This window comes from Anomaloglossus baeobatrachus, chromosome 5 (genome assembly GCF_048569485.1).
Source record: "Anomaloglossus baeobatrachus isolate aAnoBae1 chromosome 5, aAnoBae1.hap1, whole genome shotgun sequence".
Lineage (NCBI taxonomy): Eukaryota > Metazoa > Chordata > Amphibia > Anura > Aromobatidae > Anomaloglossus > Anomaloglossus baeobatrachus.
The window spans coordinates 91,086,232-91,099,439 of NC_134357.1; the positions used below are offsets into that span (position 1 = coordinate 91,086,232).

Consider the following 13,208-nt stretch of genomic DNA (forward strand, 5'->3'; position numbering starts at 1 on the left):
GACGGGGGCGGGGACTATCGCGCTCGGCATCGCTACAATCGGCTAGCGATGTCGCAGCGTGCAAAGTACCCCTTAGTTTTCTCTACTGCAGATCTAGTAGAGCTCAGAATTACTATGTACAATGTATATTTACAGAAAACTGCTAATCAGTGATGGGGGTGTGGTTGTACTAGGAGGCACAAGACAACTAGTCCTCTAGTGATAATCTCCTGCTGATAAAACACTGATTTTAGTGATACAAAAACTCACAGCCTAGTAAGAAACATATTGTTGGAATCAGGCTCTCAACCCCTACATTGTGCTGCTCTCAGATTACACAGCAAAAACCTGCTGAGAGATTCCCTTTAAAGATGAGAATTTGAGGTTTTCTACTACATATCATGTTCACTAAAATTGTCGTATATTTAAAGGGGTGGTCCACTACTCAGCATTAGAGGCTACATCGATGTAAAGTTCATAATGAAGGCTCTTCTCAAATACCTTGTGTAGTACATTTTGTCTGTGAGCGACGCTATTGCGGTCCGCTCAACCCCATCACGTGACACCCACCCCCCCCCCCCCCGGGCTCTGTGACCTCTGAAATCCGGTGATGTCACCTCAACTTCCAGTTGACCTGACGTCACCGAGGCCTGCCCTAATCTCCAAGAGTGACTGAGCTGTGAGCGGAGTTTCACCGCTCATCACAGCTCAGCATCTCGCACGCTCTTTCCTTCGCTGAAGAGCGCTGCAAGCAGAAACGATGCTGGGCTGTGACGAGTGATGAATCTCCGCCCACAGCCCAGTTACTCACGAAGACTGGGTCCGCCTCGGTGATGTTGGGTCAACTGGAAGTTGACGTGACATCACCAGATTTCAGAAGTCACAGAGCTCGAGGGGTCACATGATGGGGATGAGTGGACCGCAATAGCACCGCTCAGAGGCAGAATTTACTACACAAAGGTAGTTGAGAAAAGCCTTCCCTATGAGCTTTACATCGATGTGGCCACTAATGCTGAGTAGTGAACCACCCCTTTAATCGGCACAGTTATTAAGTGGACCTGTCACCAGATTCTACAATGCAAACCATAATCATCTCTTAGACCTGATGAGTCTAGTGCACTTACTTTGAAAATCCATAGACTTCCATGTGATTATATATATATATATATATATATATATATATATATATATATATATATATATATATATAAATATATATATAATGTATATCTTGCATGCCTTCTCTTACTTTCTATGAAATTGTACACAAAAAGGTATACTGACCAATATCCTGTCAACAAAGGCCAAAATACATATTTTTGTTTTGCCTATTGATACATAAGACATATCTGCCAGAGACTGCATGCTAAAAAAAACTGCGAAAACCACTGAGAAAGCAGGTCTGATGCATGTAAGATAACAATAAGCAGTGATGCCGCTCTCATTATATTAAACCTCTAGATCAGATCCCCTCCCCCATCATTTTTTTTCTGGCTCATACACAAAAGTTCCCATTGTTATATTTGGCCCCGTAGTGATCATCATAGTCAGGTGATCTCATTGTGTTCAGAAAGCTACAGACCAGAAGCTGGGGTGTCTGCTGATTTGGTGATATTCTGCTCATGTAATAAAAGCTAGCGGACCTGCAGTCTAACATCACGCTGTATGTGACCTGTAGCATGAAGAGGAGGACTCTGATGATGACAGCGCCCCGAATTCCTCCAGTGAATTTGTGTTGACTGAAGAGCACGATTTAGCGGCAGACGAGCATCTGACTTACTGCAGCGACGATCTGGAACCTGCATACGTTTCCCCTCTGGATGAAAGGAGAAGTGGGCGGCAGCCGGCGCTGTCTATGTCCAACCTACACGAAGCCTCTATGTGAGTACGACAAGGGTTGGGGCAAATCCATCTGTTTTGTGCCCTTTAAGTAGAACAGAAAAAGCATTGGTGTGAATTTATGGCTGCAATTACCTAATCTCCAGGTAGGGTAAGTACATCTTAAGGCTACGTTCACACGCTGAGTATTTGATTTGATTTTACATCAGAATTTGTCAGCCAAAACCAGGAATGGGTGAAAAATGCAGAAGTGGTGTGAACATGGCCTTAAAGTGTGCAGCCGTTGAGGTTGGCATTCCATCCATAAGGACTCGTGTACATTATAGTATTACACCCTGTGAGTTGGGCACCCATACACTTCTATGGTGCTTTGCTGTTCTTTCATTTTCCTAAAATTTCATAAGCAACCACACAGAAGAACAGTTGCATCAGACTGCAACTGATGATGTATTAAAGGGGTGTTCCCATCTCAAAGATCCTATCCTAATATGTAGTAGGTGTAATAATATTAGCACATTGGAAACGTAATATAGTTCTCCTGATACTGGAATGTCTCTTACCTTATGTGCAGGGCATTGTAGCTTAAGTATCCATGGTTACTACTCATAGTGACAGTTATTTACAAACTTTTTAATTTTTGTTCCCTACTTAATTTGCAAGTAAACTACACATGTTTGGTATCTACAAACTCGTACTGACCTGGAAGATCATACTGCCAGGCCAGTTTTACCACATAGTGAACAGGGTAATTTAAAAACCCAAAAAACAATCACTTTTATTGCAATTTCACCGCACTTGGAATTTTTTTTTCCTCATTTTTCACTAAAGTATATGATAAATGAATGGTTTCATTCAAAAAGTACAACTTGTTCCACAAAAAAATCCTCATATGGCTGTATTAACAGAAAAATAAAAAGATTGCTCTTGGAAGAAAGGGAGGAAAAAAACAAAAACGGAAAATGGCTCTGGGTTGAAGGGGTTAACTATTTAAACTCTGCTGTCAATCACTGATAACATTTAAATCAGTATTGCTGTGTCTTTAGAGGTTCGATTTATCCAAATATATAGTTTAAGGTAAACGGCATAAAGGACAAAAAAATTGAAACTTTTCCGTCACGAAACCCATAAACAATTCAATAAAAAGCAACCAAAACTTCTTATGTACCATAAAATGGTATAATTGAAATCATAAGCTTAAAATGCAAAAAATAAGCCCTTACAAAGCTCCATCAATGGAAAAATAAAAACATTTAAGCTATGTGCACAAGTTGAGTATTTGGTGCAGAAATTTTCTGCATCAAATCTGCACCATATATGTGTTTTTGTGCCACGGCTTTTTCTTAATGAATCAATGGGTAGAAGGGCTAAAAAACACAGGCAAAAACGCATCAACAATTGACATGCTGCAGATTATTTTCTGCACCAAATCTGTAGGAAAATAATAAGCAACGTGTGCACAACATCAGAATTCTCATTGATGGCATAAGGATAGGCATGCAGCTTTGTGACAAATCTGCAACAAAAACACATCAAAAGCACACTGTGTGCAAACAGCCTAAAGGTCTCAAAAATAGCGATACAAACCAATTTTTTTTTTACTATGCAAGTTTGGGTACTCCTCTGGAAAATCATGTTTTTTATTATTTTTTTTCTGCACAATGAACACTGTGAAGACGAACAAAAATGAAGGTGAAATTATAAACTGATCGGTGTCATTCAAACTACAACTCAACCCTCAAAACACGTCTTCATAGGTTATGTAGTAAGAAAAAAAAATAACAGCTCCTTGAAGAGGGGAAGAAAAGCAGGTGGGAACGGGTTATAATTCTGCAGTGGCTAAATCAAGGAGTTTATAATTAGTATATGATCTTAAAGGGAACCTGTCGGGTGCAATATGCACCCAGAACCACTTGCAGTTCTGGGTGCACATTTGTAATCCCTGCCTAACCGTCCCTGTATCTAGTAGCATACAAAAAGTATTCTAAAGATCCTTTATGACATGCTAATAATGAGTTTAGGGACTCGTCGCAAGGGTGTTCGTTCCTGTGCTTATTCCTCCCTCTTAGCATTTTAGATAGCGCACAGGGGCGTGCTAACATGCTATTCAATGCCCACTGCCCAGCATCATCACCGGTAGTGATGCGCGTACCTGTATCTGTTGCACCACCTCAGAATGCTGGGCAAATGGTCAGTGCGCATGATCAAAAGTCCTGGCACTTCCAGTCATGCGCACTACATCAGTTTGAAACCGGGAAGCGTACACCCGGCTTCATAGTGCTCATGACCGGAAGTTCGGGAATCATACGCACTGAGCCGAAATCAAGCGTTGGGTGCAATGGCAGCAGAGAGGTGAGCGCGACCATGCCTCTGACTGCGCATTCATTAGCACGTTAGCATACACACAGGTGCGTGCTTACATGCTAAGGGGGGCGACTAGCCAAGGGAACTAACACCCTTGCAACTAGTCCCTGGCCTCATTAGCATATCATAAAGGAGCTTTAGAAACACTTTTTCAAAAGATCTCTTTATCTATGCTACAGTAGGCTGGGGCGGTTAGGCAGGGATTAGCAATATGCACCCAGAACTGCTCTTGGTTCTGGCTGCATATTGCACCTGACTGGTTCCCTTTAGGGTGCAGTCAGGAAGATTTTACAAGTGTATGTGTGAAGCCTAACACTTTTCTACACTCTGCAGCCGATTTCACGCATCTTGTGCACCACAGAGCACTATAACATCCGAAGACCCCACCGATAGCTGGGTCCCCCAACCAGAGATAACCGCTTCGTGTATGTCTACACAATAATGCCAGCAGCTGAATCCCGCATTGTAGATACATGCACCACTGCTCCACAAGAATGTTTCCCTAGAGAATGACCCCAGACTGGAGTGTAAGGACAGATAAAAATAAGCCATCCAAACAATAACTTGTAATGAATTGTATGTTTCTACTCTATGGTTATTAGACAGATTCTGGCGGAATATGTAAGTGCCGATATCTGCAGCATCTAATAACATATAGCTGGGCATAATTCTATTACACACCAGATGACTATTTAATTTATTAAATGTATATTGCCCCATTTATCTGACTATTTACCCTGCATAGATTATTATGTAATCTCCAATTAGTTGTAATTAGCGGGCCAACATCAATAAATAATGCTCAGCGCAATTAAGGACATACCCAGCTGTGAAAATTGCTCTAAACATTTAATATTTATACTGTTCGACACCAGTAACACTAACTGGCATATTATTCTGTCCCAGCCAATGTGTCACATATTAATTGCACTGTTCCTTGTTTAGACATCAGTAACAAATCAATAGTTAAAGAGCAATTGTCAGCAGGATTTGTCACCCCAAAGTATTTATAGGCACGTGTAGCTCTTTCAGAGACCAGTAATAACTTTACATATTCATTCTATTCCTTCTTTACTGAGAAATCAGCCTTTGAATTGATATGCAAATGAAGCTGAAGGATTATGGTAGACCTGAAGCCTCCGTCACCCCGGTTCTATTTCCTGCCCTGTGCTGCTGCCTTCTGCTCGACTTACGACTCGTTTTCCTGCAGATGGACTGTATAGAGGATGTGAGTCAAGCAGGAGGAGGTGGTGCTTGGCAGGGAATAGAGCTGGAGTGACATAGGCTTCAAATCTACAAATAGTTCAGCCTCATTTGCATATCAATTGAAACACTAATTCTCAGTAACAGAAAAATAGATTGGCTATGTAAAGGTATTGCTGGACTTGTCTTTGAAAGAGCTACATGCACAAATAGATAGTTGGAAAGGGAAGGCGTGAAATCCTAATGTCAGATGCCCTTTAACCCTAGAACGCGCAACCATAGAAATCAACCATAGAAAACAAGTAACCTAGCAGGCCTGCGAGGCCCCAGGTATGCGTTCTAGGGTTAAAGGAGTAGTCTCAAGTTGTCTTCACATAGCAGCTCAGAGCTATGAATTCTCCTTACTTCCCGGTTTCTGGCACGGCGGACTCTCCTCCTTGAGTGACAGTTCTGGTGAGAAGAACTGTATTATTAGTAGAACTATAAAGCTCAGCACAGGTTCTGCTGTAACACATTGAGCTGTCTGTGGTGTGTTCTGAAATCTACATCACTATATTTACACATTGAGATAACAAGGCATTTGAACAAGCACATGGCTCAGGAAAGTGAGAGCTGTGATCAAGAGGACTGCTCTGAAAGCAGCCAATGCTGTGGGCTGGTAATTTTGCAAGATTTACAACAGCAGATTGTAAGAACTGAGAGGGAGGTGAGTAGCACGCTGCTGTATAGAAATCAATAGACTGGAAAGAAGTGGCTGGTATGTTAGGAGTTAACCTGGAATGGCCAATTAACTGTTTATAAGCCATTGTCAATCATTGACCGTGGCATTTGAAATAAGAGATGAATCACTAGATCCCATCAGCACCCCTCAACATAATAGTGGATTTCCAATGGGATAGCTGGGAGTCTACTGAAGGTCCCCAGGAATTATATCATGGTACACTTGTTAAACCTATTCAAAAGCGTGGGCTTCATAGGAAACCAACATTTACATAGTCTAATGCAATACCGCTACTAAAGGGAATCCAGGTTTAAGACCCTTAAGTGGACTAAAATACAGAATTAAAATAATAAAGAAAAATGTTTTTAAAACTATTAAAAAATATCTAAAAATTCAAATCATCCCCCTTTTCCCAGTATAAAAATGAATAAAAACATATCTGATATCGTCATATCTGTAAAAGCCCTATATATCAATATAGTAAAGTGATTTTACCTGAATAATATACGCTGTAAAGAAAAAAAAAATAAGATAACAGACGTGCCATTTTAAGGTTTTCAGCAAAGCAATAAAAAGCTATAAAAACGTACGTACCCCAGAATAGTACCTGTAAAAATGCCAGCTCACCATGCAAAAAAAAACATTTTCTCTGCAAAGAGCTATTGCTGGAATAATAAAAAAAAAAAAAAAAAAAAGGGGTCCACATACCTTTAGTTTTAAATTAATGTAGGGGTGCATACATATGGTATATAGCTTATATATATATATATATATATATATATATATATATATACATATATATAATTCATTCATTCATTCCAGTGTGCTGACACAAAGTGTGTATATCTCTCTCTCATTTTATATATATACATATATATATATGTATGTGTGTGTGTGTATATATATATATATATATATATATATATATATGATCTATACTAGCTGTACTACCCGGCTTCGCCCGGGTTAATAACTGTTGTTAACAAAATAGAATGTATTCACATTCCCGGGATAGAATGTATAAATGGAATGTATTAACGCCCGGGATAGTAACTGTTTCTCTCCCATTCTTTGTCCGTCTCCCCCTCTGTATATATCTCTCTGTCTCTCTCTCTATCTCTTTGTCTGTCTCTTTCCCTGTCTGTCTCTGACTGTCTCTGTCTCTTTCTCCGTCTGTCTCAATCTCTTCCCCTCTCTGTCTATCTATCTCTTCCCCTGTCTGTCTATCTATCTCTGTCACTTTCCCTGTCAGTCTCTTTCCCTCTCTTTCCCTGTGACACGCCAACATTCTATAGAAGGGCGTGGCTGCGCATTCTTCTGAAGTTCTGGCTGCACTGTGGCTCCCAGCTCCATTTGCTTTAATGGAGGCAGGTTTTTTGGCGAATAACTGTAAAGCGCGGGGTTAAAATTTCCCCTCAAAACATAGCCTATGACGCTCTCGGGGTCCAGACGTGTGAGTGTGCAAAATTTTGTGGCTTTAGCTGCGACGGTGCGGATGCCAATCCCGAACACACACACACACACACACACACACACACACACACACACATTCAGCTTTATATATTAGATATATAATGAGAGAGAGATATACACACTATGTGTCAGCACACTGTAATGAATGAATGAATTAATGAAGAATGATAGACAAATATATTAATCTTGGAAAAGGGGGGGGGAGAACTAAAGTGCAAAAATGAAAAATCTGCTGGCTCCGAAAATATGGAAGAAATCAGATTTGTTTGTGTTCGATCCCCCATCTTTGCTGCCTCTGCTGACATCTGGAATAGGATTTCTAACAGGCCAGGCAAAAAGGGCATGCAAATTAGCTTTTCTGAAAAGACTGAAATGACACAGCTTTCTTCATTGTGGAAAAGAGCTCATTTGCATTTTTTATCAAAGACACAGCAATTAATTGATATACTGTATATGTTGCTCGTAGCAATCTGAAATTAGAGCTGGTCGCCTTTGATTTCTTTCTACAATTAATATACTCTGCATTAGTGGGACACAGGAGGTAGACTTCTATAAGACTTTGTTTTGATGGATTGTTATAAATCCTGCATCATGGTGTTTATCTTCTATGTCGAGTTTCTCTGTAGTAAAGCGTAATGAAGTGTATTTTAATAAGGTTGGTTGATGTGAGAGTTCAAGACAATCCTTTTTCTAGTTCTGACCACGACTTCCTTTTATGTTCCAGGCCCGAGCTTCTTGATCAACTTCGTGAAACCAGAGCAGACAAGAAAAGATTAAGGAAAGCTTTAAGAGAATTTGAAGAGCACTTTTTACGACAAACTGGAAGGTAATCTTGAAAAATGAATGATATGATATATAGCTAATGTGCAGAATACCTGTACACTGCAAGTTGTTCTTCAAAACAAACCAGGTCTTCACCCTAATTAGCACTTGTTCAACAAACTTTACATACATCAACAGAACAGGTGAAACTTTGTAATATATCTTATCCGAAAATTCTGCTTCTTTCTCCACTTATGAGCTGCTTCTTACCCTCCCCTTGACTTCGTGGAGTCATCCTCTTAGGAAAAAATTTCTAAAACCCGCCTTGCTCTAGACAAAATAGACAAGACGGACTTCCAGCTCACTGGTGTCTTAGGAGTCTATTAAAATATATGGAGGAAGGACGAGCAGAATTAGAAAACAAACAAAGGCAGAGTGGACAGATGGATCCTGGTAGTTAATAAAGCAGTTTATCACCCACCAGAGCTGTATTCATAGTCACCCTGCTCAGTACCGCAGTGTAATGTCTTCCATACTGCTGCTACTTCTGAACATGTGCTCATAGAGCTAAGGGAGCAGGAATCCCTCTTGGCTATGTACTGAATATAGAAGATATGATAGGAAATAGTCACCACTCACTAGCCCAGAGAGAACTGAAAATTGGAGAGAGAGCCTGCAGAGAGGAAAAGTAGTGAAAAATGCTGGTTAAAGTTATATCATTTAATTCTGTTATTTCTCATTTATTTACAAATTTCAGTTTATTTTGTAAAGTTACTTGAATGTGCTGGAACACTTTATGTGCCTACGGGACAATGTACCCGCGGAATTTGCCGCGGAAAAGCTGCGGATTTATCTGGATTTTCTAGATAAATCCGCAGGTTTTAGCAAGTACAGACATTCCTCATGTTATCTTATGGAACATGGGGAGTGTCTGTGTCCATGCTGCAGTATGCGCGGCTGCGGAATATGCTGCGAATGTCCCGCAGCCACACGTAACTGCATGTCAATTATTCCTGCGGAATTACCTGCGGAATTCCCAGCCCTCCACTTTAGAGATAGAGGCTGGGACTTCCGCAGGTAAGTTGCATGAATGTCTGCAGGTTTACCGCAGCAATTTTGCTGGAATCGCGCTGCGGGTTTTGGGGAGCTGCTGCCAGAAATCCCGATGTGGGTTTCAGGGAGCTGCTGCAGGAAAACCTGCGGACGTACCTGTGGATATATCCGCAGGTGCGAGCTCCCGTAAGAACATAGCCTAAGGCTAACAACAATAGGACTTTTCTTTTCCTCAGTTTCTTGTATTGTTCAAGGGGTGTTCCAGTTTAAAGAGTTATCACAAATTTTCTCCAAAACGGTCACAATAGGGGAAATAAAGCATTAAACAGTCTCCATTAAATTTAAAGGGCTGTCTATAATGTGTGTGGCCATGCTGATTCCTTCAGAGCAAATTACGCCTTTTGTACTTTTATTTTGGGCCTTAAAATGTGGACCCTCATCTATTAATTGAAAATCCTCCGGTGGGCTGTGCAAGAACATTCACTCCTTAGTTTATTTACGGACCTCAGTTAGTAACTGCGATATTAGTTGCTCTCAGTTTTCATAACCTGATCATAACTACTGGTAATCAAACATCAGACGCTCTCTGGACTAAAATCCAGCATTTTGTATTACAGACGACCTGTTATTTCTCCTGACAAGTCTGTTCTAATGAATACTTGTATTTCCCATAATATAATAATTCTGGAGCATCTTTTCTTATACTTTTGTTGCACATTTTCACTGTTATTCCTATATGTATTCACCAGTTGGAGGTGTGTACGCTCAGGCTGACCGACCAGCGCTGATAGTATCAGACTATTAAGAGACACACCCCTTTGAAAGGGAAGTAGTAACTCCCAGTTGTCAATTTATTCAGAGATTATTGGGAGGAATAATACACAGAATTATAAGAAAACATTAAAATATGTTAGTTAACCCCCTTATAGCAGGGGCGGACATATCATTGGCGCAACCAGTGCAGCCACACGGGCCCGAAAGGTTAGGGGGCCATTTCTGTATTCAAATCAGGTGATATTGTGCATTATGATGAGATTTTAAACTGTAAAGGGCTGATATGTTGTTCTTTCACTGGGGTCCTGCTCTGTCTGTATTTGCCAGTGTCTTGGCAACTTTGTCCACTTACTGCACTCATTAGTTGAGTCCACTCCATATAGTACGAGCCCCTAATAGTAATCCTTATTCATGACATTGGCATTTAGGAGGTTAGACGGTTGGAGAATGTCGCGTGTGATGCCCATTGCCTCCTTCCCCTCTTCTGTGATCAAATGGGTTTTCATGTTTGATGGGAGCCTAATGAAGGCTTTGTGTGCAATGTTACTACTCCTATGAAGTGTATTGTAGCAGCAATCAAGCAGTAGTCCTTAAAGGGTGTGGCCACTACTAGCACAACCCCTTTGGTTTCCACTTTTCCTCCAGGTAATATAATAAAGCCTATACATCCTCCGCGGCTTCTGTCTCTTCGCCTTCGGACACAGGAGAAACCAACTGGAATTGGGCAGGAGCCACAGTGTCACTTCCTGTTGATTAACTCGTTTGTCCAAAGACGGGGAGACAGAAGCCAGCATATATTGGACTTGGTGATCGCCGGCCATTACAACATCATGTGAGTCGCAGCATCATAAGGCCCCGCACCTCTGGAACCGCGCCTGCGACGGGGGTGAGTATAGGCTTTTTTTTTTTACCTGAGGGAAACGTGGAGTCAGAATGGATTGTTCTAGTAGTGGACAACCCCTTTAAGGTGATTCTTGATTAAAATGTAAGAAATAATATAAAATATATTATAAAAAAAAAGCTGTAAAACTTTAAATCTCTCCTTTTTTTCATAATCAAAATGACGAACTCTAAAAAAAAAAAAAAAAAGTACATATTTGGTAGTAAAATGTGCATAATTATCTGAAGTAATAAATGTGAAAATATGTATCCCTTAGGCTGCTTTCACTCTGGGTTCTTCACCCCGTTCAGTGGTCCAGTCGGGTCTTCCGACCAAACTCCCCATAAAACAGGATTTGGATGTATGCGCCAGCGGTGCCACTGACTATAATGGTGCAGACTTAGTCACCGTGTTCTCTGTCATGCACCATTTTCGGTCATCTACACCCAGACGTAGTAGTCTGCGTCTGGCTGTCCACCTCCAGTAAGTGTGTACCCCCGAAAATGGTGCACAACAAAGCACATGGTGACTCCATCTGCACTATTATAGTCAGTGGCCCCACTGGTGCATATGTCCGAATCCCGTTTTGTGGGAGTTCAGACGGAAGACCCAATGGGACCACTGAAGGGAAGAACGCAGTGTGAAAAAAATGAACATCAAAATGGGAAAATAATACATCACATATACACTAGAGTTCAAACGTTTGGGGTCACGTAGATATTTCCTTATTTTTGAAAAAAAAGCACATTTTTTGTCAATAAAGCTAAAATTAAATGAAACATAAATCCCCTCTATACAGTGTTAATGTGGTAAATGACTATTCTAGCTTCAAACGTCTGTTTTTTAATGCAATATCTACATAGGTGTATAGAGGCCCATTTCCAACAACCACCACTCCAGTGTTCTACTGTTACATTGTGTTTGCTAACTGTGTTAGAAGGCTAATGGATGTTTAGAAATCCCTTTAAAACTCTTGTGCAAGTATGTTCGCACAGCTGAAAACAGTATTGCTGATTAGAGAAGCTATAAAACTGACCTTCCTTTGAGCTAGTTGAGAATCTGGAGCATTACATTTGTTGTTTCCCTTAAATTCTCAAAATGGCCAGAAAAAGAGAACTTTCATGTGAAACTCGATAGTCTATTCTTGTTCTTAGAAATGAAGGCTATTCCATGCGAGAAATTGCCAAGAAACTGAAGATTTCCTACAACGGTGTATACTACTCCCTTTAGAGGAGAGCACAAATAGGCTCTAACCAGAGTAGAAAGAGAAGTGGGAGGCCCCGCTGCACAACTGAGCAACAAGACAAGTACATTAGAGTCTCTAGTTTGAGAAATCGACACCTCACAGGTTGTCAACTGGCAGCATCTTTAAATAGTACCTGCAAAATGCCAGTGCCAACTTCTACAATGGAGAGGCGACTCTGGGGTGCTGGCCTTCAGGGCAGAGTGGCAAAGAAAAAGCCATATTAATAAAAGGAAAAGATTAATGTGGGCAAAAGGACACTGACATTGGACATGGGAAGATTGGAAAAAAGTGTAATGGACAGACGAATCAAAGTTTGAGGTGTTTGGATCACACAGAAGAACAATTGTGACTTGCAGAACAACTGAAAGAGTTGTTCTGATGCTGGAAGAGTGCTTGACCTGTCAAGCATGGTGGAGATAATGTGATGGTCTGGGGGTTGCTTTTTTTGCTGGTAAAGTGGGAAATTTGTACAAGGCAAAAGGGATTTTGAATAAGGAAGGCTATCGCTCCATTTTGCAACGTCATGCCATACCCTGTGGACAGCGCTTGATTGGAGCCAATTTCATCCTACAACAGGGCAATGACCCAAAGCACACCTCCAAATTATGCATGAAATATTTAGGGAAGAAGCAGGCAGCTGGTATTCTCTCTGTAATGGAGTGGCCGCCCAGTCACCAGATCTCAACCCTATTGAGCTGTTGTGGGAGCAGCTTGACTGTATGGTACGCAAGAAGTGTCCATCAAGCCAATCCAACTTGTGGGAGGGGGGGGACGCATGGGGTGAAATATCTCCAGATTACCTCCGCAAATTAACAGCTAGAATGCCAAAGGTCTCCAAAACTGGAATTGCCGCAAAGGAACATTCTGTGACGAAAGCAAAGTGTGAAGGAGAAAATTATTATTTCAAGTAAAAATCA

The 13,208-nt window shown here is 41.0% G+C and overlaps 1 protein-coding gene across 4 annotated transcripts in view; it reads left to right on the forward strand.

Annotated features, from left to right (window-relative positions):
• Window positions 1-13,208, forward strand: part of FAM13C (family with sequence similarity 13 member C) — a 218,460-nt gene that overhangs the window by 199,397 nt on the left and 5,855 nt on the right. For all 4 annotated transcript variants that reach the window (XM_075348703.1, XM_075348701.1, XM_075348704.1 and 1 more), the window contains 2 exons: window positions 1,658-1,860; window positions 8,301-8,402. In XM_075348703.1, the coding sequence (XP_075204818.1) occupies window positions 1,658-1,860; window positions 8,301-8,402 (305 nt within the window). The remainder of the gene's footprint in view (window positions 1-1,657; window positions 1,861-8,300; window positions 8,403-13,208) is intronic.